Raw genomic sequence first — 23617 nt, forward strand, 5'->3', positions numbered from 1 at the left:
CACGTTTTCAAATATGTCTTTGTGACATTTGTCGAAGAAAATACTAAAGAAAAGTACTGACTGTAGATACTTTGGCGAGCTACTTTTTAAATGACCAAGTCGAGGTGATCTACCTCATAAATATACATGTATATACACAGTCGTGGCCAAAAATGTATATCAGTATAAAATACAGTTTATTATACAGCATTATTCACGTGTGAATAATATAAATACAGTCTTTTATACATCATTATTTACATGTGAATAACAAATACAGTCTATTATACAGCATTATTCACGTGTGAATAATATAAATACAGTCTATTATACAGCATTATTCACATGTGAATAATATAAATACAGTCTATTATACAGCATTATTCACGTGTGAATAATATAAATACAGTCTATTATACAGCATTATTCACATGTGAATAATATAAATACAGTCTATTATACAGAATTATTCACGTGTGAATGATATAAATACAGTCTATTATACAGTATTATTCACATATGAATAATATAAATATAGTTTATTATACAGCATTATTCACACGTGAATAATATAAATACAGTCTATTATACAGCATTATTCACGTGTGAATAATATAAATACAGTCTATTATACAGCATTATTCACATGTGAATAATATAAATACAGACTATTATACAGCATTATTCACATGTGAATAGTATAAATATAGTTTATTATACAGCATTATTCACGTGTGAATAATATAAATACAGTCTATTATACAGCATTATTCACGTGTGAATAATATAAATACAGTCTATTAAACAGCATTATTCACATGTGAATAATATAAATACAGACTATTATACAGCATTATTCACATGTGAATAGTATAAATATAGTTTATTATACAGCATTATTCACGTGTGAATAATATGAATACAGTCTATTATACAGCATTATTCACGTGTGAATAATATAAATACAGTCTATTAAACAGCATTATTCACATGTGAATAATATGAATGCAGTCTATTATACAGCATTATTCACATGTGAATAATATAAATACAGTCTATTATACAGCATTATTCACGTGTGAATAATATGAATACAGTCTATTATACAGCATTATTCACGTGTGAATAATATAAATACAGTCTATTATACAGCATTATTTACGTGTGAATAATATAAATACAGTCTATTATACAGCATTATTCACATGTGAATAGTATAAATACAGTCTATTATACAGCATTATTCACATGTGAATAGTATAAATACAGTCCATTATACAGCATTATTCACATGTGAATAATATAAATACAGTCCATTATACAGCATTATTCACGTGTGAATAATATAAATACAGACTATTATACAGCATTATTCACATGTGAATAATATAAATACAGTCCATTATACAGCATTATTCACATGTGAATAATATGAATACAGTCTATTATACAGCATTATTCACGTGTGAATAATATAAATACAGACTATTATACAGCATTATTCACATGTGAATAATATGAATACAGTCTATTATACAGCATTATTCACGTGTGAATAATATAAATACAGACTATTATACAACATTATTCACATGTGAATAATATGAATACAGTCTATTATACAGCATTATTCACGTGTGAATAATATAAATACAGACTATTATACAGCATTTTTCACATGTGAATAATATGTCTTTGTGACATTTGTCGAAGAAAATACTAAAGAAAAGTACTGACTGTAGCTACTTTGGCGAGCTACTTTTTAAATGACCAAGTCGAGGTGATCTACCTCATAAATATACATGTACATACACAGTCGTGGCCAAAAGTTTACATACACTTGTAAAAAATAGAATATAAAGTACTTTATTGATCCCTGGGGAAAATTCAGCACCACAGTTCGCTCACAATAGACAATAAACACTTAGGTATTTTTACATGTGAATAATATAAATACAGTCTATTATACAGCATTATTCACATAATAAAGACATACTGTACACTTATCATTACACCGTGTACCAAATAAAATTGCTTCAAGGTTGGTAAGCAAAACTTTAGATTAGGTGCACCGGGTTATAAGGCGCACTGTCGAGTTTTGAAGAAAAAACAACATTTTTAGTGCGCCTTACATTCCTGAAAAATACCATACTACTGCTTTATCACGTAACACACATTATTATTTTTTGTGGCATCTAAATTACGAGCAATTATTCGGTCCGTACTCAAGTATTAACTACTGAAAGACTGTGTTGTTGCGCCCCCTAGTAGCATGTGCAAGTAGGTTTTTTGTTGAAGAAAACTACTTGCAACTCATGTAACTGCCATGTTATGCAGGTAGCATAAATAAATCATTCTTTGATTTAAGTCTAATCATAGTGAAAGGAAATGTGTAAGTGCACGCGGGACATGGAAAAAGTAATAATTGGATTTAAAAAGAAAATCCATTTGGAATCAGAGAGAATAAATAAGCTTTTAGTGATCCCAGGGCTGTGTTTGAGGTCCTTTAGCTTTGTCTCGGTGTGCTGCTGCTTTATTGCACCAAACAGGTGGGAAGGAACTATTATCTCTCTTGTTGACTTCTTACCCCTGATTTACCACAATCTCCGGCAACCCCAGCAATTACAGAAATGAGTTTCTTCTCATACGAGTATTGATAAACAACAGCTCAGGTCTCTTATTGTACAAACCCCGTTTCCATATGAGTTGGGAAATGGTGTTAGATGTAAATATAAACAGAATACAAGGATTTGCAAATCATTGTATTCCATTTATATTTACATCCAACACCATTTCCCAACTCATATGGAAACGGGGTTTGTATTTTAGTACCATGTGCATTGAAAACGGAGGAAAAAAACCATAAAAAAGTTCTACTAATTGCTCTACTACTTTTACTACTAATTGTGTTATTTTTGAATGTGATGAGGCAAAGCTTGGGTACTCACTCCACCCAAAGAAGGGTGGCAGGCTCCAGCCCATGGAGTAGATCCATGCGGCGGTCACGATGCTCAGGGCTTTCCTGCGAGACATGGCGCCCAGCGAGGCCAGCGGCCGGGTGATCACCACGTAGCGGTCCACGGCGATCACCATCAGCGTTATCATGCTGCAGATGCCAAACAGGGCTCCGCAGAAGGCGTACAACTCGCAGCCTGCAGGGGGAGCATAGAGATGGAGGGACGTCAGAGGGTTGAGTTGACACAATGTGGTGCAGTCCAGCTCCTGATTGATGAAATTATTATTAGAGGCGGAGCGTGCAAAGATTTATAGTCGGGGTAACGGGAAGCCTTGGCAACCTTCCGGTGCCCAAATAAAAAAATTTCCCAATTATATTTATGGTCTTCCTTTGGCAAGTATATGTTAGAAATGATACGGAGAGGATGCATGGAGGTCAAGCGGAGGTAGAAGGAATGAAAACACGTGGGTCGGGATGGGTACCGTTCACATTTGAACCCATACGGTATTGATTCACAGCAGTGCGTTTCCCACCTACCTTCAAGTGGTGTCTGACTTCAATGATTACCTCTCAAAATACCGTAATTTATGTCACGACATGACCGTTGCTGGAGAAATACTATATATATGCCCAGTAGGGCATTGAATCACCTCAACAGCGTACAAAACGGGTTATTTTCTGGCGCATTTAAAAATCAATAAACCCCGCATCGGCAATTAAAACATATCTTATGTGGTACTGTCAAAGTTAAAATTGCAACAAAACATATTAAACGTGAATGTTATGATCCGTTGCCCGGATCATGCTTTGTTTAGTCATGTTCTGTTTAGCTTTGGACTCCCATAGTTCCTGTTTTGTGCACTGTTTGTCCATGAATCATACACGGTCAATACCGTGTATTGACCGTGTATGATTTATTGTCCATAAATCATACACAGTCAATACAAGAAAACAAACAAAACATGTGCCGATCGCACGGGAAGCTAAGGCGTGACTTAGCACAGGAATCAAAAGCATATTTGTCAGGTTCAAACACTGATGACATCTATTAAACAAGACAAGAAGCAAGGAATTAAACAGAGACATAATTAAATTTGGCTCAATGAGGAGAAACGCGTAGGCACTGTACCCTTGTACAGTGTCACCACGCTCTGACGAAAGACTGTACGCCTCCTCTTTTATTTGGACTTTCTCTGATTACATGGCAACAGCTGTTTCTAAGGGAGGGAGGTCATAAACAGCCATCGCCTTTGTTACAAAACAGTTCAAAGAAAAGGTCGTAAAACAGTTCAAAGAAAAGGTGCCTGGAGCCTGCGTCAGGTCCTGCTTCCTCTCCACTTTGTAGATCTCGGGTCAAGACAAAATCTTTCTGTGGATTACAACAGCGGTCCCCAACCACCGGGCCGCGGCCCGGTACCGGTCCGTGGATCGATTGGTACCGGGCCGCACAAGAAATAAAACAAATAGTGTGTGTGTGACAATCATTGGTACTTTGACTTGAACTTGAACTTAACTGGAGCTGTGGAGATGACCCCCCTTCCCTCAGCGATGTAACCAGGGACCTCCCAAATAAATAGAGGAAGCACGTGGGCTGGACTTTTAGAACGTAGTTTTGATTTTTGATTTTGATTAAGGATCCCCATTAGCTGGTTGCCACAGCAACCCACTAGTCTTCCTGGAGTCCACAAACTCAATACAAGTACAAGTAAAAGCATATCATTATAACTACACAATACAGGAAAAAAATTGGCAATGTAACTAAGAGTACAGCCCAAAAAACATGTCTCCTCAATTGAGCCAAATTTAACACTGTCTCTGCATGATTCCTTGCTTCTCGTCTTGTTTAATAGATGTCATCAGTGTTTGAACCTGACAAACTGACACGGCGCCTTTTAATACGGTGCACTGCTAAAACTGCAATCTAAGTAAGATGAAATATGTCAAATAAGGCTGATATTTGCTTATTTTCTGTCTGATAAGATCATTCTTCTCACTAAGCAGATTTGATGTTAGAGTGTTTTACTTCTTTTAAGGGTTTTGCTCCTAAATGATGTCAGTAAGATATTACAGCTTGTTGCTGACATTTGATGAGCTATATTGAGTAAAACATGCTTCAAACTAGAATATCAACTGTTGTGTCATCAACACTCACAAGTAGAAAACTACTTTTTTAAACTCATCATTTCTTACTTCAAGCATGAAAAAAAAATCATGATTATGTCAATCATGTCAAGATAATGGCACTAGCATTTACGTCATTTAAGAATATTTTTCAACATATTGAGCAAAAAGGTCTCTTTTTTCTACCAATAAAAGTGCACTTGTTATTAGTGAGAATATACTTATTTGAAGATATTTTTGGCTTCATTGAGGTTAGCTCATTTGACTTGTTTTGGAAAGTCTTGACAAGCCACATTTTCTTCTTCTATTGGCAGATCATTTTGCTTAGTTCAAATAAAATACCCCTCATTTTGGTATTTTTTTTTCTTGTTTTTGAACACTGACTTTTTGCAGTGTGCGCCCTATGCTCGCGAAAATACGGTATACCCGGTAGTGGCTTCGATAATGGGAACCGGTTCTCAAAAAGGGATTCGAATCCATGGAATCGGTTCTTTTCTTATCGGGAGAACCGGTTTTCGAACATCATCCCTAAACATGGCACTGTTTAATTTTTTCGCAAATCGGTGCCTGCACTGCAACAAGTCAGTGTTCAAAAACAAGGAAAAAAATACAAAAATGAGAGGTATTTTATTTGAATTAAGCAAAATGATCTGCCAATAGAACAAGAACATTCGGCTTGTCAAGACTTTCCAAAACAAGTCAAATTAGCTAACCTCAACGAACCCCAAAAATACCTGGAAATAAGTATATTGTCACTAATAACTGTACTACTAGATGAGTACATATTTTCTATTGTTTCATTGAAAATATAACAGCAAAGTGGGAGGATAAAAGTTGGGAAAAGTCCAAAAATGTTCAAAATACCTACCGAGGTTCAAGTCCCTCAAGTCCCACCGCCGGCTGCACAAGTCCCGGCTGGGATGCCCCAAATGTCCATAACACACCCAGCCGAGTCCCACTTGGAAGATGGAAAAATGTTGAAAATACTTACCCAGGTTGGAGTCCCGGCTGGGATGCCCCAAATGTCCAAAACACGCCCGGCAAAGTCCCACAGGAAGACAGGGAGTAAAGTGAGAAAAGTCGGTAAAATGTTCAAAAATCCCACCCGGGTTTGAGTGCCACAAGTCTTAAGACTTGTGGCACTCCATGTGGCACTCAAACCTGAGTAGGTATTTTCAACATTTTTGGGACTTTTGCTGACTTTTCCAACTTTTATCCCCCGTCCCCGTGGGACTCAGCTGGGTGTGTTATGGACATTTTGGGCATCCCGGGACTTGCGCGGCCGGCGGCGGGACTTGAGGGACTCGAACCTGTGTAGGTATTTTGAACATTTTTGGGGACTTTTGCAGACTTTTCTCACTTTTCTCGCCACTTTGCTGGGTGCGTTTTGGACATTTTTTGCATCCTGGGACTTGTGCGGCCGGCGGTGAGACTCGTGGGACTGGAACCCGGGAAGGTATTTTGGACAAAATTGGGACTTTTGACCATTTTGGCCACCTTTTGCCCTCTTCTTCCCCGCCTTCCTGTGCACCATTGCTGGGTGTGTTTTGGACATTTGGACAAAAATAGTTTGAAGCATGTTTTACTCAATATAGCTCATCAAATGTCAGCAACAAGCTGTAATATCTTACTGACATCATTTAGGACCAAAACCCTCAAAAGAAGTAAAACACTCTAACATCAAATCTGCTTAGTGAGAAGAATGATCTTATCAGACAGAAAATAAGCAAATATCACCTTATTTGACATATTTCATTTGATTTAGATTTCAGTTTTTGCAGTGTGGTAAGTCGGTCGGTGCCAAAACAAAAAGTACCGGATTAGGGATGGGTGACGTGAGCAAACTTGAAGAAAACAACGAGGTACCGACTCATGAGCGATGAGTCCAGCTTGTAAGTGAGAGGCTCACAGACAAAGAAGATGGATGGAGAATTCACACAGTTAAATATTGACAATAGAGAAGAGAGATGACTGACACATGTCAACAACACTAAATCCATCCATAATGCATGAGTGCTGCAGGTATGAGACACCTCTCGTGCACAAACACACACACACACACACACACACACACACACACACACACACACACACACACACACACACACACACACACACACACACACACACACACACACACACACACACACACACACACACACACACACACACACACACACACACACACACACACACACAAGTCAATTGTGGCCCTATTGTGTAGTAATGAGGCGTGCATCACGCAGACAAATAACAGACAATTAAAGCATCCTGTTTGCTTCTGTTGCTTTTGTGCGGTGAAACAACCTCATGGCAACTAATGGAAGGCAGATTGGCCTCCGCAGGTCCAGCATTTGTTCCCCCGCAACGTGAAGTACGTGTTGCTAAGAAATTAGAGCTCATAAATTATCATGTAGAAAACTGGAACGCAAATGGCGCGCGACTAAACTTGAGGTTTTCCATCAAGCATGGAGTGATAGTTTAATAACTTATAAACGCATGCTTACCTTAGCTAAAGCTAAATACTACTCAAATCTCATCCGCCTCAACAAAAACGATCCTAAATTTCTGTTTAGTACAGTAGCATCGCTAACCCAACAAGGGACTCCTCCCAGTAGCTCCACCCACTCGGCAGATGATTTGATGAATTTCTTTAATAAGAAAATTGAACTCATTAGAAAGGAGATTAAAGACAACGCATCCCAGCCACAACTGGGCTCTATTAACACAAATACGACTGTATATACGACGGACACTGCCCTCCAAAATAGTCTCTCTATTTTTGATGAAATAACATTAGAGGAATTATTACAGCGTGTAAGTGGGATAAAACAAACAACATGTTTACTTGACCCACTTCCTGGGAAACTTATCAAGGAACTGTTTGTATTATTAGGTCCATCAGTGTTAAATATTATAAACTTATCACTTTCCTCCGGCACTGTTCCCCTAGCATTCAAAAAAGCGGTTATTCATCCTCTGCTCAAAAGACCTAACCTCGATCCTGACCTCATGGTAAACTACCGGCCGGTCTCCCACCTTCCGTTTATTTCCAAAATTCTCGAAAAAACTGTTGCACAGCAGCTAAATGAACACTTAGTGACTAACAATCTCTGTGAACCTTTTCAATCCGGTTTCAGGGCAAATCACTCTACGGAGACAGCCCTCGCAAAAATGACTAATGATCTATTGCTAACGATGGATTCTGATGCGTCATCTATGTTGCTGCTTCTTCATCTTAGCGCCGCTTTCGATACCGTCGATCATAATATTTTATTAGAGCGTATCAAAACACGTATTGGTATGTCAGACTTAGCCTTGTCTTGGTTTAACTCTTATCTTACTGACAGGATGCAGTGCGTCTCCCATAACAATGTGACCTCGGACTATGTCAAGGTAACGTGCGGAGTTCCCCAGGGTTCGGTTCTTGGCCCTGCACTCTTTAGTATTTACATGCTGCCGCTAGGTGACATTATACGCAAGTACGGTGTTAGCTTTCACTGTTATGCTGATGACACTCAACTCTACATGCCCCTAAAGCTGACCAACACGCCGGACTGCAGTCAGCTGGAGGCGTGTCTTAATGAAATTAAACAATGGATGTCCGCTAACTTTTTGCAACTCAACGCTAAGAAAACGGAAATGCTGATTATCGGTCCTGCTCAACACCAACATCTATTTAATAATACCACCTTAACATTTGACAACCAAACAATTAAACAAGGAGACTCGGTAAAGAATCTGGGTATTATCTTCCACCCAACTCTCTCGTTTGAGTCACACATTAAGAGTGTTACTAAAACGGCCTTCTTTCATCTCCGTAATATCGCTAAAATTCGTTCCATCTTGTCCACTAGCGACGCTGAGATCATTATTCATGCGTTCGTTACGTCTCGTCTCGATTACTGTAACGTATTATTTTCGGGCCTCCCTATGTCTAGCATTAAAAGATTACAGTTGGTACAAAATGCGGCTGCAAGGCTTTTGACAAAAACAAGAAAGTTTGATCATATTACGCCTATACTGTATATACCTTTATATACATATATATATATACCTATACTGGCTCACTTGCACTGGCTTCCTGTGCACTTAAGATGCGACTTTAAGGTTTTACTACTTACGTATAAAATATTACACGGTTTAGCTCCAGCCTATCTCGCCGATTGTATTGTACCATATGTCCCGACAAGAAATCTGCGTTCAAAGAACTCCGGCTTATTAGTGATTCCCAGAGCCAAAAAAAAGTCTGCGGGCTATAGAGCGTTTTCTATTCGGGCTCCAGTACTCTGGAATGCCCTCCCGGTAACAGTTAGAGATGCTACCTCAGTAGAAGCATTTAAGTCCCATCTTAAAACTCATTTGTATAATCTAGCCTTTAAATAGACCCCCCCTTTTTTTAGACCAGTTGATCTGCCGTTTCTTTTCTTCTCTCCTCTTCTCCCCTGTCCCTTGCGAGGGGGAGTTGCATAGGTCCGGTGGCCATGGATGAAGTGCTGGCTGTCCAGAGTCGGGACCCCGGGTGGACCACTAGCCTGTGCATCGGTTGGGGACATCTCTGCGCTGCTGACCCGTCTCCGCTCGGGATGGTTTCCTGTTGGCCCCGCTGTGGACTGGACTCCCGCTGATGTGTTGGATCCACTGTGGACTGGACTTTCACAATGTTATGTCAGACCCACTCGACATCCGTTGCTTTCGGTCTCCCCTAGAGGGGGGGGGTTACCCACATATGCGGTCCTCTCCAAGGTTTCTCATAGTCATTCACCGACGTCCCACTGGGGTGAGTTTTTCCTTGCCCGTATGTGGGCTCTGTACCGAGGATGTCGTTGTGGCTTGTACAGCCCTTTGAGACACTTGTGATTTAGGGCTATATAAATAAACATTGATTGATTGATTGATTGATTGCTCAAAGACTAAGTCAGTCAATTATTTGGACAGGGAAGCAATGTGGACATGTGTGAGAGTGTAACAGCAAACTTTATGCAACATGTTGTACACAACACAGTATGATACTTGGACAGTATGCACCAGTCGTAATTGTAGGTACCTTTTTCCAACCACTGTGCCGCGGCACACTGGTGTACCGTGAGATATTGTCTGGTGTGCCGTGGGAGAAGATGTCATTTCACCTTATCGGGTTGAAAATAGAGATGTCCGATATTATCGGACGATAAATGCTTTAAAATGTAATATCGGACATTATCGGTATCAGTTTCAAAAAGTAAAATGTATGACTTTTTAAAAGGTCGCCGTGTACACGGCCGTAGGGAGAAGTACAGAGCGCCAATAAACCTTAAAGGCACTGCCTTTGTGTGCCGGCCCAGTCACATAATATCTACAGCTTTTCACACACACACACAAGTGAATGCAAGGCACACTTGGTCAACAGCCATACAGGTCACACTGAGGGTTGCCGTACAAACAACTTTAACACTGTTACAAATATGCGCCACACTGTGAACCCACACCAAACAAGAATGACAAACACATTTCGGGAGAACATTCGCACCGTAACACAACATAAACACAACACAACAAATACCCAGAAACCCTTGCGGCACTAACTCTTCCTGGACGCTACAATATTCAACCCCCGCTAATCCCCTAACCCCGCCCACCTCAACCTCCTCATGCTCTCTCAGGGAGAGCATGTCCCAAATTCCAAGCTGCTGTTTTGAGGCATGTTAAAAAAATAATGCACTTTGTGACTTCAATAATAAATATGGCAGTGCCATGTTGGCATTTTTTTACATAACTTGAGTTGATTTATTTTGTAAAACCTTGTTACATTGTTTAATGCATCCAGCGGGGCATCACAACAAAATTAGGCATAATAATGTGTTCATTCCACCACTGTATATATCGGTATCGGTTGATATTGGAATCGGTAATTAAGAGTTGGACGATATTGGATATCGACAAAAAAGCCATTATCGGACATCTCTAGTTGTATTTATACTTTTTATATCCATTAATGCATTTTATTCTTAGCTATTATTTGTGTATTTTTTTTTCTGTATAGTTAAAATGCAACACTGATTTTTAGGTGAGGGGAAATTCAAACTAGTGATGTCACTGACAAAGCATGGAAATATAATAAATAATATTGGAATATCGGATGTCGGCAAAAGAGCCATTATCGGACATCTCTAGTGGCGATCCATTGCCATTCCTGTTCTGTAACCCTGTACATCAGGGGTGTCCAAAGTGCGGCCCGGGGGCCATTTGCGGCCCGCAGGTCATTTTTTAACAGCCCCACGGCACATTCTAAAAATAAAATGAAAAAAAAACAAAAAACATAAAAAGTGTTATAAAAGAGCAAACAGGTGAAATGTAACAAGAAAATGTTGCATTATTTACTCTAATAACACAAAGATGCCATGCAGGCTGTTTCTTTCTTTAAAAAATAATAATGAATCAAAATCAATGTCATTATGAATTATTGACCTATTCAAGGCTCCAATTACGTCACATTAAATATTCCACTTTGAGATATTTTTTGGGGAAAATGTTGCATATTTTTTGGTTGCCATTTAAAAAACAAAGTTTTTTAAAGAAGGACCTAAAAAGAACAAACAAAAAACATAAACAACAATAAAACGTATAATTGACGGATAGATCTGAAGTTGATCTTGAGACTATTGTGGTAAAAGTTGAAAAAAATGTTGGATTTATTTTTTAAAACTTTACTGAGCAGTCAGGACCATTTTGGATCCCCAATCATTTTAGTGGGACTTTTTTTTAAAGTGTCGTTGCTCAAAATAATAATGAATTAAAATCAATGTTGTTATGAGTTGTTGACCTTTGCAAGACTACAATTATTATATAATCTCAAATATTGCATATTTTGTGTTTATTTCCATAAAAAAACATGGTTTTCCTTGACTCAAATGGCATACAACTTCAATGTTTAAAAGCGTCATATTGACAGATAGACCTAATGTTCATCTAGAGATTTAAACCTTGAATAATAATAATAATACTAAATAATGACACATTTGTAATATTCTTTTTGACCAAAACCTTTTGGGGTCCCCGGGATCAAGCCTGAGTGGAGGCCTAAATGTATCTTTTTTATACATATATTGTATTGGTTTTTCAAATAAAAATATGAAAATGGCCCCCGCTTGCTTTGACTTTTCAGTGTGTGGCCCTCAGTGGAACAAGTTTGGAGACCCCTGCTGTGCACCGTTTGTTTGTCTCATCTTCAACGGCTTTGTGCTGAAAACAAAGTTTCGTTGTGCTTGTGCAACCACAATAAAGACCTACTTTTCTTCAAGTGTTTGGCACTGCCTCAAAAAATATCATCCTTTTTTTTGTTTGTTCTGTTTCAGTCACCACCAATGATGGGCCGCCTTCATGAAGGTCACGACAACTCCTGAAGGAAAACACGGCCGATCCCGACTATCAGCGTTTGAGCAGCAGAGTGTGCCGATCCTCTTTTACCGCCTCTCTATCTCCACTCCCAGTAGGGACACAACACACACACACACACATCATCGTAGGCATGTTAAATAGTCCAAGTAGGGGCACAACACACACACACACACACACACATCATCGTAGGCATGTTAAACAGTCCCAGTAGGGACACAACACACACACACACACACACACACACACACACACACACACACACACACACACACACACACACACACACACACACACACACACACACACACACACACACACACACACACACACACACATCATCGTAGGCATGTTAAATAGTCCAAGTAGGTACGCAACACACACACACACACATCATTGTAAGCATGTTAAACAGTCCAAGTAGGTACACAACACACACACACACACACACATCATCGTAGGCATGTTAAACAGTCCAAGTAGGTACACAACACACACACACACACACACATCATTGTAGGCATGTTAAACAGTCCCAGTAGGGACACAACACACACACACCCACACACACACACACACACACACACACACATCATCGTAGGCATGTTAAATAGTCCAAGTAGGGACACAACACACACACACACACACATCATCGTAGGCATGTTAAACAGTCCAAGTAGGTACACAACACACACACACACACACGCACACATCATTGTAGGCATGTTAAACAGTCCCAGTAGGGACACAACACACACACACCCACACACACACACACACACACACACACACATCATCGTAGGCATGTTAAATAGTCCAAGTAGGGACACAACACACACACACACACACACATCATCGTAGGCATGTTAAACAGTCCCAGTAGGGACACAACACACACACACACACACACACACACATCATTGTACACTGCAAAAAGTCAGTGTTCAAAAACAAGAAAAAAATAGAAAAATGAGGGGTATTTTATTTGAAGTAAGCAAAATGATCTGCCAATACAACAAGAAAATGTGTCTTGTCAAGACTTTCCAAAACAAGTCAAACTAAAGGATGGACGGGACCGACTTTGAGGGCTCATAAAATCCAAACCGGAGCAGTAATTAAAACTCCTTCATGAACTTTTAATCAGAAGGGTTCAATCTCTCTCCTGTGCTAGTTTGAAGCCGACACGACAAACACGCTCAGAGGAGATCATGTTTGAAAAAAGGTGACTGTTTTTACTCAACTTTTGTTTTGAAGGGGGAATTGCAAACTTCCTGTTGATTTTTGCTGAAGGATGTCAGTGTATGAAATCTAGGTCTAGGTGAGACCTACATAGAGGTTTTTGTTTCATGTCTCTACGACATTCCTACTGGAAGTTACAGGCAGTTTTGTCAGTGTTTTCTTCCTAGGGGGCGCTAGAGCGCAATTTTGAGTTTTGGGTTTTGTTTTTTTTGATTAGATCGCAATTTTCGCCAGCTCTGATGTGTGTGTCCAATTTGGTGAGTTTTGAAGCATGTTAAGGGGGTCTAATTACAGCTCAAAGAGGCGGCGGTATAATAATAAAACACTACAAATACAATAGGCTCGTCTGTCCCAAAAGGACTCGCTCCCTAATTAGCTAAACTCAATGAACCCAAAAACGCCTTAAAATAAGTATATTCTCTCTAATAACAAGTGCACTTTTCTTGGTAGAAAAAAAGAGACCTTTTTGCTCAATATGTTGAAAAATATTCTTAAATTACGTAAATGCTAGTGTCATTATCTTGACATAATGATATATTAAAGTAAATGCTAGTTCCATTATCTTGACATCATGATATGCGCTCGGAATCAGGATTTTTTTTTCCATGCTTGAAATAAGAAATGATGACTTTAAAAAAGTAGTTTTCTACTTGTGAGTGTTGATGACACAACACTTGATATTCTAGTTTCAAGCATGTTTTACTCAATATAGCTCATCAAATGTCAGCAACAAGCTGTAATATCTTACTGACATCATTTAGGACCAAAACCCTTAAAACAAGTAAAACACTCTAACATCAAATCTGCTTAGTGAGAAGAATGATCTTATCAGACAGAAAATAAGCAAATATCACCTTATTTGACATATTTCATCTTACTTAGATTGCAGTTTGTGCAGTGTAGGCGTGTTAAACACGCCACATTCCTTCCGTTTGATGGATGGAATTAGGATGGGGAATTAGGATGAGGAAGGTGCACGGTGCAAGTCCAGGTTCTGCTCAACAATGCCGGAGTAAACAACACAGATCCTTGTGGTATTAAACGTGCACGCATGAATTAATGATGCTCACTGCATCTTTTCTTTCATGCCGTCTCGGTGTTCCAACACTTGTAAACACCTTACCTTTCGCGCCGAAGATCCATCTCTTGTGCATGCTGGTGATGAAGAAGACGGGCGTCTGCGTCACGCACATGAAGAAGTCCGTGACGGCCAGGTTGATGATGAAGATGTTGGACGGCGTCCGCAGGCTCCGGCTCCTGCACACCAAGACGCAGGTGGACACGCTTTAAAGTGCTGCAGGTGCTAACAAGTGCTAACAAGTGCTAACAAGTGCTAACAAGTGCTAACAAGTGCTAACAAGTGTGGTCCACAGAAATCACCCGGCAGGGTCGCTAATTAACATTAGGAGCTGTGGCTGTAGGCAACCTCCTGGTGCCACCTATGAAAGGCAGTGGCTGCATTTGAAGTACTCGGCTGTCAATCATGTTACACCGAGGATCTGCAAGCCACAAATGTTGAAAGAGCCATTTTGGACCACAAATACAAAACATTACTTGGTCTGGAGCCGCAAAAAATGAAACGACTTATATACATGTTATAATGATGATGTCTACATTAGCTGTGTTAGCCTACTATCAAAATGACTTTAAAAGTCTTATATAAATGTTATAATGAAGGCAACACATGACGTAAGTGTGTATATTAGCTATATTAGCCTACTATCAAAATGACTTTAAAAGTCTTACATCATGTGTTGCCATCATTATAACACATGATGTAAGACATTTAAAGTCATTTTGATAGTAGGCTAATATAGCTAATATAGACACTTACATCATGTGTTGTCTTCATTATAACACTTATATAAGACTTTTAAAGTCATTTTGATAGTAGGCTAATATAGCTAATATAGACACTTACATCATGTGTTGCCTTCATTATAACATTTATATAAGACTTTTAAAGTCATTTTGATAGTAGGCTAATATAGCTAATATAGACACTTACATCATGTGTTGACATCATTATAACACGTATATAAGTGTGTATATTAGCTATATTAGCCTACTATCAAAATGACTTTAAAAGTCTTACATCATGTGTTGCCATTATTATAACACATGATGTAAGACATTTAAAGTCATTTTGATAGTAGGCTAATATAGATAATATAGACACTTACATCATGTGTTGCCTTCATTATAACACTTATATAAGACATTTAAAGTCATTTTGATAGTAGGCTAATATAGCTAATATAGACACTTACATCATGTGTTGACATCATTATAACACGTATATAAGTGTCTATATTAGCTATATTAGCCTACTATCAAAATGACTTTAAAAGTCTTACATAAGTGTTATAATGATGGCAACACATGATGTAAGTGTCTATATTAGCTATATTAGCCTACTATCAAAATGACTTTAAAAGTCTTACATAAGTGTTATAATGATGGCAACACATGATGTAAGTGTCTACATTAGCTGTGTTAGCCTACTATCAAAATGACTTTAAAAGTCTTATATAAGTGTTATAATGATGGCAACACATGATGTAAGTGTCTATAAAATGTTGGTGTTGTTTACTTGAGTCATATTGCCATCATATTGCAGTCTACACATTTATCTTATGTTTGACTGCCATCTACTGGTCACACTTATCATTACACCATGTACCAAATAAAATTGCTTCGAGGTGGGTAAGCACAACCAGAATTATTCCGTACATTAGGCGCAGCGGGCTATAAGGCGCACTGTCGAGGATTTGAAGTGCTCCTTATAGTCTGGAAAATACGGTAACACAAATTGACGGTGTGACAGTTTTACCTGCAGAAGACATAAATGACCAGAAAGTTCCCCAGGATGCCAGTGATGCCCACAGCGAGGATGACCACCCCGATGGTGTAGTGGGCGTGGGCCGGGACGTCCACCGTCGGAAAAGGGTAGATCGGAGCTACGGAGCCCTTCAAAGAAAAAATAATTTCAGTTTGTGGTCAGGCTAAAAAAATCAGTCCAGAAACAAACATACAATACCTTTAATGAGTAAAATCACATATTTGTGTTGCATAATTTAGTGCCCAAGGTCAACTAAAGGCTGCACAAATAGGAAATACACGCGGTGATGTTGCTACTTGACACTCCATCACGTTGTGTTTCACTGGTGCATGCACAAGTCAGCAAATCAAAGTACATAAAGTGATTGTCATACATAAACTAAATGCAACGCAATGTGCTTTACTGACTTAAAAACAATACCCCGATGACCCAGATCCCCCATTAACGTGCACACACACACACACACACACACACACACACACACACACACACACACACACACTCACACCCACACACACACACACACACACACACACACACACACACACACACACACACACACACACACACACACACACACACACACACACACACACACACACACACACACACACACACACACACACACACACACACACACATAAGAGCACATGTATGAACAAACAAATGCAGTAAACACATTTTAGAGCGTCGTCGAGATTGGAGGTTTTGTGAGCTCACCAAAGGTTTGAATAATACAAAAGCCAAAAGCAGTGAAGTTGTCACGTTGTGGAATTCATCAATAAAAACAGAACACAATGATTTGCAAATCCTTTTCAACTTATATTCAATTGAATTCACCCATGTCTTGACCACTAATACACCCCCATACCATCACACACTAATCACTAATACACCCCCATACCATCACACACTAATCACTAATACACCCCCATACCATCACACACTAATCACTAATACACCCCCATACCATCACAAACTAATACACCCCCATACCATCACACACTAATCACTAATACACCCCCATACCATCACACACTAATCACTAATACACCCCCATACCATCACACACTAATCACTAATACACCCCCATACCATCACAAACTAATACACCCCCATACCATCACACACTAATCACTAATACACCCCCATACCATCACACACTAATCACTAATACACCCCCATACCATCACACACTAATCACTAATACACCCCCATACCATCACACACTAATCACTAATACACCCCCATACCACCACACACTAATCACTAATACACCCCCATACCATCACACACTAATCACTAATACACCCCCATACCATCACACACTAATCACTAATACACCCCCATACCATCACACATCCTGGCTTTTACACTTTGCGCCTAGAACAATCCGGATGGTTCTTTTCCTTTCTGACGTCCACAGTTTCCAAAAACAATTTGAAATGTGGACTTGTCAGACCACAAAACACTTTTCCACTTTGTATCAGTCCATCTTAGATGAGCTCAGGCCCAGCGAAGCCGGCGGCATTTCTGGGTGTTGTTGATAAATGGCTTTGGCTTTGCATAGTAGAGTTTTAACTTGCACTTACAGATTTAGCGACCAACTGTAGTTAGTGACAGTGGTTCTGAAGTGTTCCTGAGCCCGTGTGGTGATATCCTTTACACACAGATGTCACTTTTTGATGCAGCACCGCCTGAGGGATGGAAGGTCCATGATATCTATTGCTTACGTGCAGTGATTTCTCCACATTTTATGAACATTTTGCTGATATTACGGAGCGTAGATGGTGAAATTCCTAAATTCCTTGCAATAGCTGCTTGTCATGATCCGTGGTCCGGATCATATTTTTGTTATGTTCTGTTAGTTATGGACTCCTTGAGTTCCTGTTTGACACCTGAGTTTGTTTGAGTTAGCATGGCTGCTCATGATTTTCACCTGCCTCTGGTGTCGGGGACGCTCACCTGGCTCTACTCAAAGAGACACCATTGAAGCCTGCTTTTGCCAGGCAGTCGGCCTGGCGTCTTTGTTCCGTTCATGTCTGATTCCAAGTTTATGCCAAGTGGTCGCTTCATGCCTTGTATACGCAAGTTTTTCTTTGTTCATGCCACAGTTAGTAAGTTTTCCTTGTCATAGTTTATGCTAAGTGTTACTTTAGCTCAGGGGTCCCCAAACTACGGCCCGCGGGCCGAATCCGGCCCGTCAACATCCAAAATCCGGCCCGCGGGAAGTCCCACGTTAAAAAAAATAAAAAATAAAAAATACGATTATTACTATTATTATTATTTTTTTAATTATCATTTTTTAAAATCTGTCGTTTCTATTCCATTTTCTACCGCTCGGTGTCTCCTAGCCGCTCAGGCAAATCATATTGTCTAAAAATGCATTTTCCCATCGATAACGTAAAATCATTGGGTTTGGAATATATATATATATATATATATATATATATATATATATATATATATATATATATATATATATATATATATATATATATATATATATATATATATATATATATATACACATATATATGTATATATACACATATATATATATATATATATATATATATATATATATATATATATATATATATATATATATATATATATACACATATATATGTATATATACACATATATATATATACATATATACATACATATATACATGTATATACATGTGTATATATATATATATATATATATATATATATATATATATATATATATATACATATATATACACATATATATATATATATATATATATATATATATATATACACATATATATGTATATATACACATATATATATACATATATACATACATATATACATGTATATACATGTGTATATATATACACATGTATATACATGTGTATATATACAGTATATATATACACACATGTATATATACATACATGTGTATATACATATATATATATACACATGTATATATATATATACTGTATATATATATACACATAAATATATATACACATATATATATATATATACATACATATATACATGTATATGTATGTATATATACATGTATATATATATATATATATATATATATACGTACATGTGTGTATATATATATATATATATATATATATATATATATATATATATATATATATATATATATATATATATATATATATATATATATATATAGCCCAGCCCCCGGCCCAATTTTTTTAATCCAATGCGGCCCCCGAGTCAAAAAGTTTGGGGACCCCTGGTTTAGCTCCAAGTGCGATCAGCGTGTTGTGCCTTCGCCTTGTTTTCCGTTTTTTGTAGTACTTTGAGTTTTGAGAAGATTATTAAATATGTTCCTACCTGCACGCCTTGTCCGGACTAGTCCATTTGCATCCCGGGGTAACAAACCTCGCAGTAAGCTGCAAAAACCCCGCCGTGACACTCGTTGACAAATGTTGTTTTTAAACTGTTGGACAATTTGCTCAGGCATTTGTTGACAAAGTGGTGACCCTCGCCCCGTCCTTGTTTGTGAATGACTGAGCATTTCATGGAATCTACTTTTATAGCCAATCATGGCACCCACCTGTTCCCAATGAGCCTGTTCACCTGTGGGATGTTCCAAATAAGTGTTTGATGTGCATTCCTCAACTTCCTCAATCGGCCATGCATTATGCCCAATCCTAGCGGCAGTTCTTGGAATGGCCATCTGGCCTGTGGTGAATGACTGCCCACGGCGAGCAAGGGACTCACCGGTCTGGCATGGCGACTATGTCGATGGAAAATGAGGGTGTGGAGGTCTAGCACCTCCGGGTTCTTCGGACCACCAAGGACGGACATGACAGCGTCGTTCATGGTTGAAAACAATGATTTATTTTTCATTAAATTGTCTTTGTGGTTCTTTTAAGCCATGGGGTTGTGCCAGTCTTTGCTCTCTCTCTCTCTCTCTCTCTCTCTCGTGCTCCGACTTCACCAACCACCATCCACAACTCTCCTTCTCCTTCCCGGCTGCTGCCTTTAACAGAGCGACAGGTGATTAGATAAACGCGCCCAGGTGGGCCATCTACGCACCTGTCGCTGACTTCGAGGCTGGTCCTGGCACACCCCGCTTCGCTGCAGGCCCGCGGGCCACGCCCCCCTCCACAGAGTTTTTTTTTTTTTTTAACCCTAATGACGGGAGAAAAACATGTGCGCATGTTCTGGTAATAGATTACTGTCCCTTTAATGTTGGGCCGGTTGTCTTAATATGTGGCATTTGAGTAAAGGGTGTTACCATAACAACACGGTGTTGCTATCGTGCTGCACATACCCAACACAAACGTAGGCTTCTCTGTCATCGTCTGTCTTCGCAAATGCCAGAAATGCTAAACAAAGTCGCCTTTTTTTTCACAGTCCATGTCCTAGCTTCTGCTAACTAGCAGCTTCTTTTGTGTTTTAGGCACGCTTGCCTTTTTTGTTTATTGTTTGTGTTTGTGATAGTTTGAGTGATTTATGTTGAATAAATCCAAGCTCACCTTCACGCTGTCGTCCGGAGACGTTTTTGCGTTGGAAGAACAACCCCCCCCCCCCCCCCCCCCCCCCCACCCCCCCCCCCCCGCCCCCCCCCCCCCCCCCCCCATGTGACAGGTACAACCAGCATCATTTTTGTGAGACTGTTATTTGATCAGTGAGATACTTTTCATCAGTAACTTTTTGGGATAAATTGTACATGTCAGAGTAGTTTTAATGCAACATCCTTTCTACTTTTACAAAAGCCAAAAGCAGTGAAGTTGTCACGTTGTGTAAATGGTAAATAAAAACAGAATACAACAAATCCTTTTCAACTTATATTCAATTGAATAGACTGCAAAGACAACATATTTCATGTTCAAACTGGTAAACTTGGTTATTTTTTGCAAATATTAGCTCATTTGGAATTTGATGCCTGCAACATGTTTCAAAAAAGCTGGCACAAGTGGCAAAAAGACTGAGAAAGTTGAGGAAATGCTCATCAAACACTTATTTGGAACATCCCACAGGTGAACAGGCTAATTGGGAACAGGTGGGTGCCATGATTGGGTATAAAGACATGTCAGTCATTCACAAACAAGGATGGGGCGAGGGTCACCACTTTGTCAACAAATGCGCGAGCAAATTGTCGAACAGTTTAAGAACAACCTTTCTCAAGCAGCTATTGCAAGGAATTGAGGGATTTCACCATCTACGCTCCGTAATATCATCAAAAGGTTGAGAGAATGTGGAGAAATCACTGCACGTAAGCAGCTAAGCCCGTGACCTTCCATCCCTCAGGCGGTACTGCATCAAAAAGTGACATCAGTGTGTAAAGGATATCACCACACGGGCTCAGGAACACTTCAGAAAACCACTGTGAGTGACTACAATTGGTCGCTACATCTGTAAGTGCAAGTTAAAAACTCTACTATGCAAGCGAAAGCCATTTATCAACAACACCCAGAAACGCTGCCAGCTTTGCTGGCCCGAGCTCATCTAAGATGGACTGATGCAAAGTGGTAAAGTGTTCTGTGGTTTGACAATCCATATTTCAAATAGTTTTTTGGAAACTGTGGATGTTGTATCCTCCGGACTAAAGAGGAAAAGAACCATCCGGACTGGCCTGCCTGTAGTCCAGACATTGAAAATGTGTGGCACCTGCAATAGCAGAAGGGAGACCCCCGAACTGTTGAACAACTTAAGCTGTACATCAAGCAAGAATGGGAAAGAATTCCACTTCAAAAATGTGTCTCCTCACTTCCCAAACCTTTACTGAGTGTTGTTCAAAGGAAAGGCCATGTAACACAGTGGTGAACATGCCCTTTCACAACTACTTTGGCACGTGTTGCAGCCATGAAATTCTAAGTTAATTATTATTTGCCCCAAAAATTAAGTTTCCCCGTTCAAACATGAAATATGTTGTCTTTGCAGTCTATTCAATTGAATATAAGTTGAAAAGGATTTGTTGTATTCTCTTTTTATTTACCATTTACACAACTGGTTTTGTAAATAAATTGGTCATACTTTTTCTCCGTGCGAGAGTCTTTGGAATGCCTTTTGGTACTCTGGCTTTAGTGCGATGTAGTCTGGTTAAACGTGACATAAAGGTGTCTCGACAGAATTCATTTGAAATGAGGAAGAAATGTGTTATTAAAGGCAATAAATCATGTTATAAAAGTCGAAGATTGTGTGATTTTTTGATGAAATCATTTGAGCTGTCAAGTAAGAGAGACATGAGTGTGACACGAGGAAGCACACACACTTTTGCTTCTTTCAAAGCAGCCATTGTTTATTCACACACTGGAGACTTTCTACTTGTCCGCAGTGTAGCAAATCGTCAAGGCTAAGGAGCTGAAGTTGTTGTGGAGGGAGAATCAATTGTTAGGTGCACGCCTGGACTCCACTTGGAGAAGTGTGTAAAGACATCTGCTGGGGTCGGCCTATGAATGCAGTATGAGCCCAAAGGTCACTCCAGTGGAGCTTTTGTCCACCCCCAAAAATTGTTGTCAAAGGTCCAACATCCATCCTGAAAACCACGTGTCTTCATGCACATCTACATTTCTGCCAGTGTGTTAATGTTGTCCCCATACTAGAGATGTCCGATAATGGCTTTTTTTGCCAATATCAGATATTGTCCAACTCTTAATTACCGATTCCGATATCAACCGATACCGATATATACAGTGGTGGAATGAACACATTATTATGCCTAATTTAGTTGTGATGCCCCGCTGGATGCATTAAACAATGTAACAAGGTTTTACAAAATAAATCAACTCAAGTTATGGAAAAAAAAATGCCAACATGCACTGCCATATTTATTATTGAAGTCACAAAGTGCATTATTTTTTTTAACATGCCTCAAAACAGCAGCTTGGAATTTGGGACATGCTCTCCCTGAGAGAGCATGAGGAGGTTGAGTTGGGGGGGGGGGGGGTTGAGGTATGGAGAGAGCGGTGGGGGGGGGGGGGGTATATTGTAGCGTCCTGGAAGAGTTAGTGCTGCAAGGGGTTCTGGTATTTTTTATGTTGTGTTACAGTGCGGATGTTCCCCCGAAATGTGTTTGTCATTCTTCTTTGGTGTGGGTTCACAGTGTGGCGCATATTTGTAACAGTGTTA

General features: G+C 39.2%; 1 protein-coding gene across 1 annotated transcript in view; it reads right to left on the bottom strand.

Annotated features, from left to right (window-relative positions):
• Window positions 1-23617, bottom strand: part of LOC133655351 (melanopsin-A-like) — a 99702-nt gene that overhangs the window by 36353 nt on the left and 39732 nt on the right. Inside the window, exons 2-4 of the mRNA XM_062055415.1 lie at window positions 16503-16639; window positions 14793-14926; window positions 2928-3131 (exon numbers count right to left, since the gene is read on the bottom strand). Of these exons, the coding sequence (XP_061911399.1) occupies window positions 2928-3131; window positions 14793-14926; window positions 16503-16639 (475 nt within the window). The remainder of the gene's footprint in view (window positions 1-2927; window positions 3132-14792; window positions 14927-16502; window positions 16640-23617) is intronic.

This window comes from Entelurus aequoreus, linkage group LG08 (genome assembly GCF_033978785.1).
Source record: "Entelurus aequoreus isolate RoL-2023_Sb linkage group LG08, RoL_Eaeq_v1.1, whole genome shotgun sequence".
Taxonomy (NCBI): Eukaryota; Metazoa; Chordata; class Actinopteri; order Syngnathiformes; family Syngnathidae; genus Entelurus; species Entelurus aequoreus.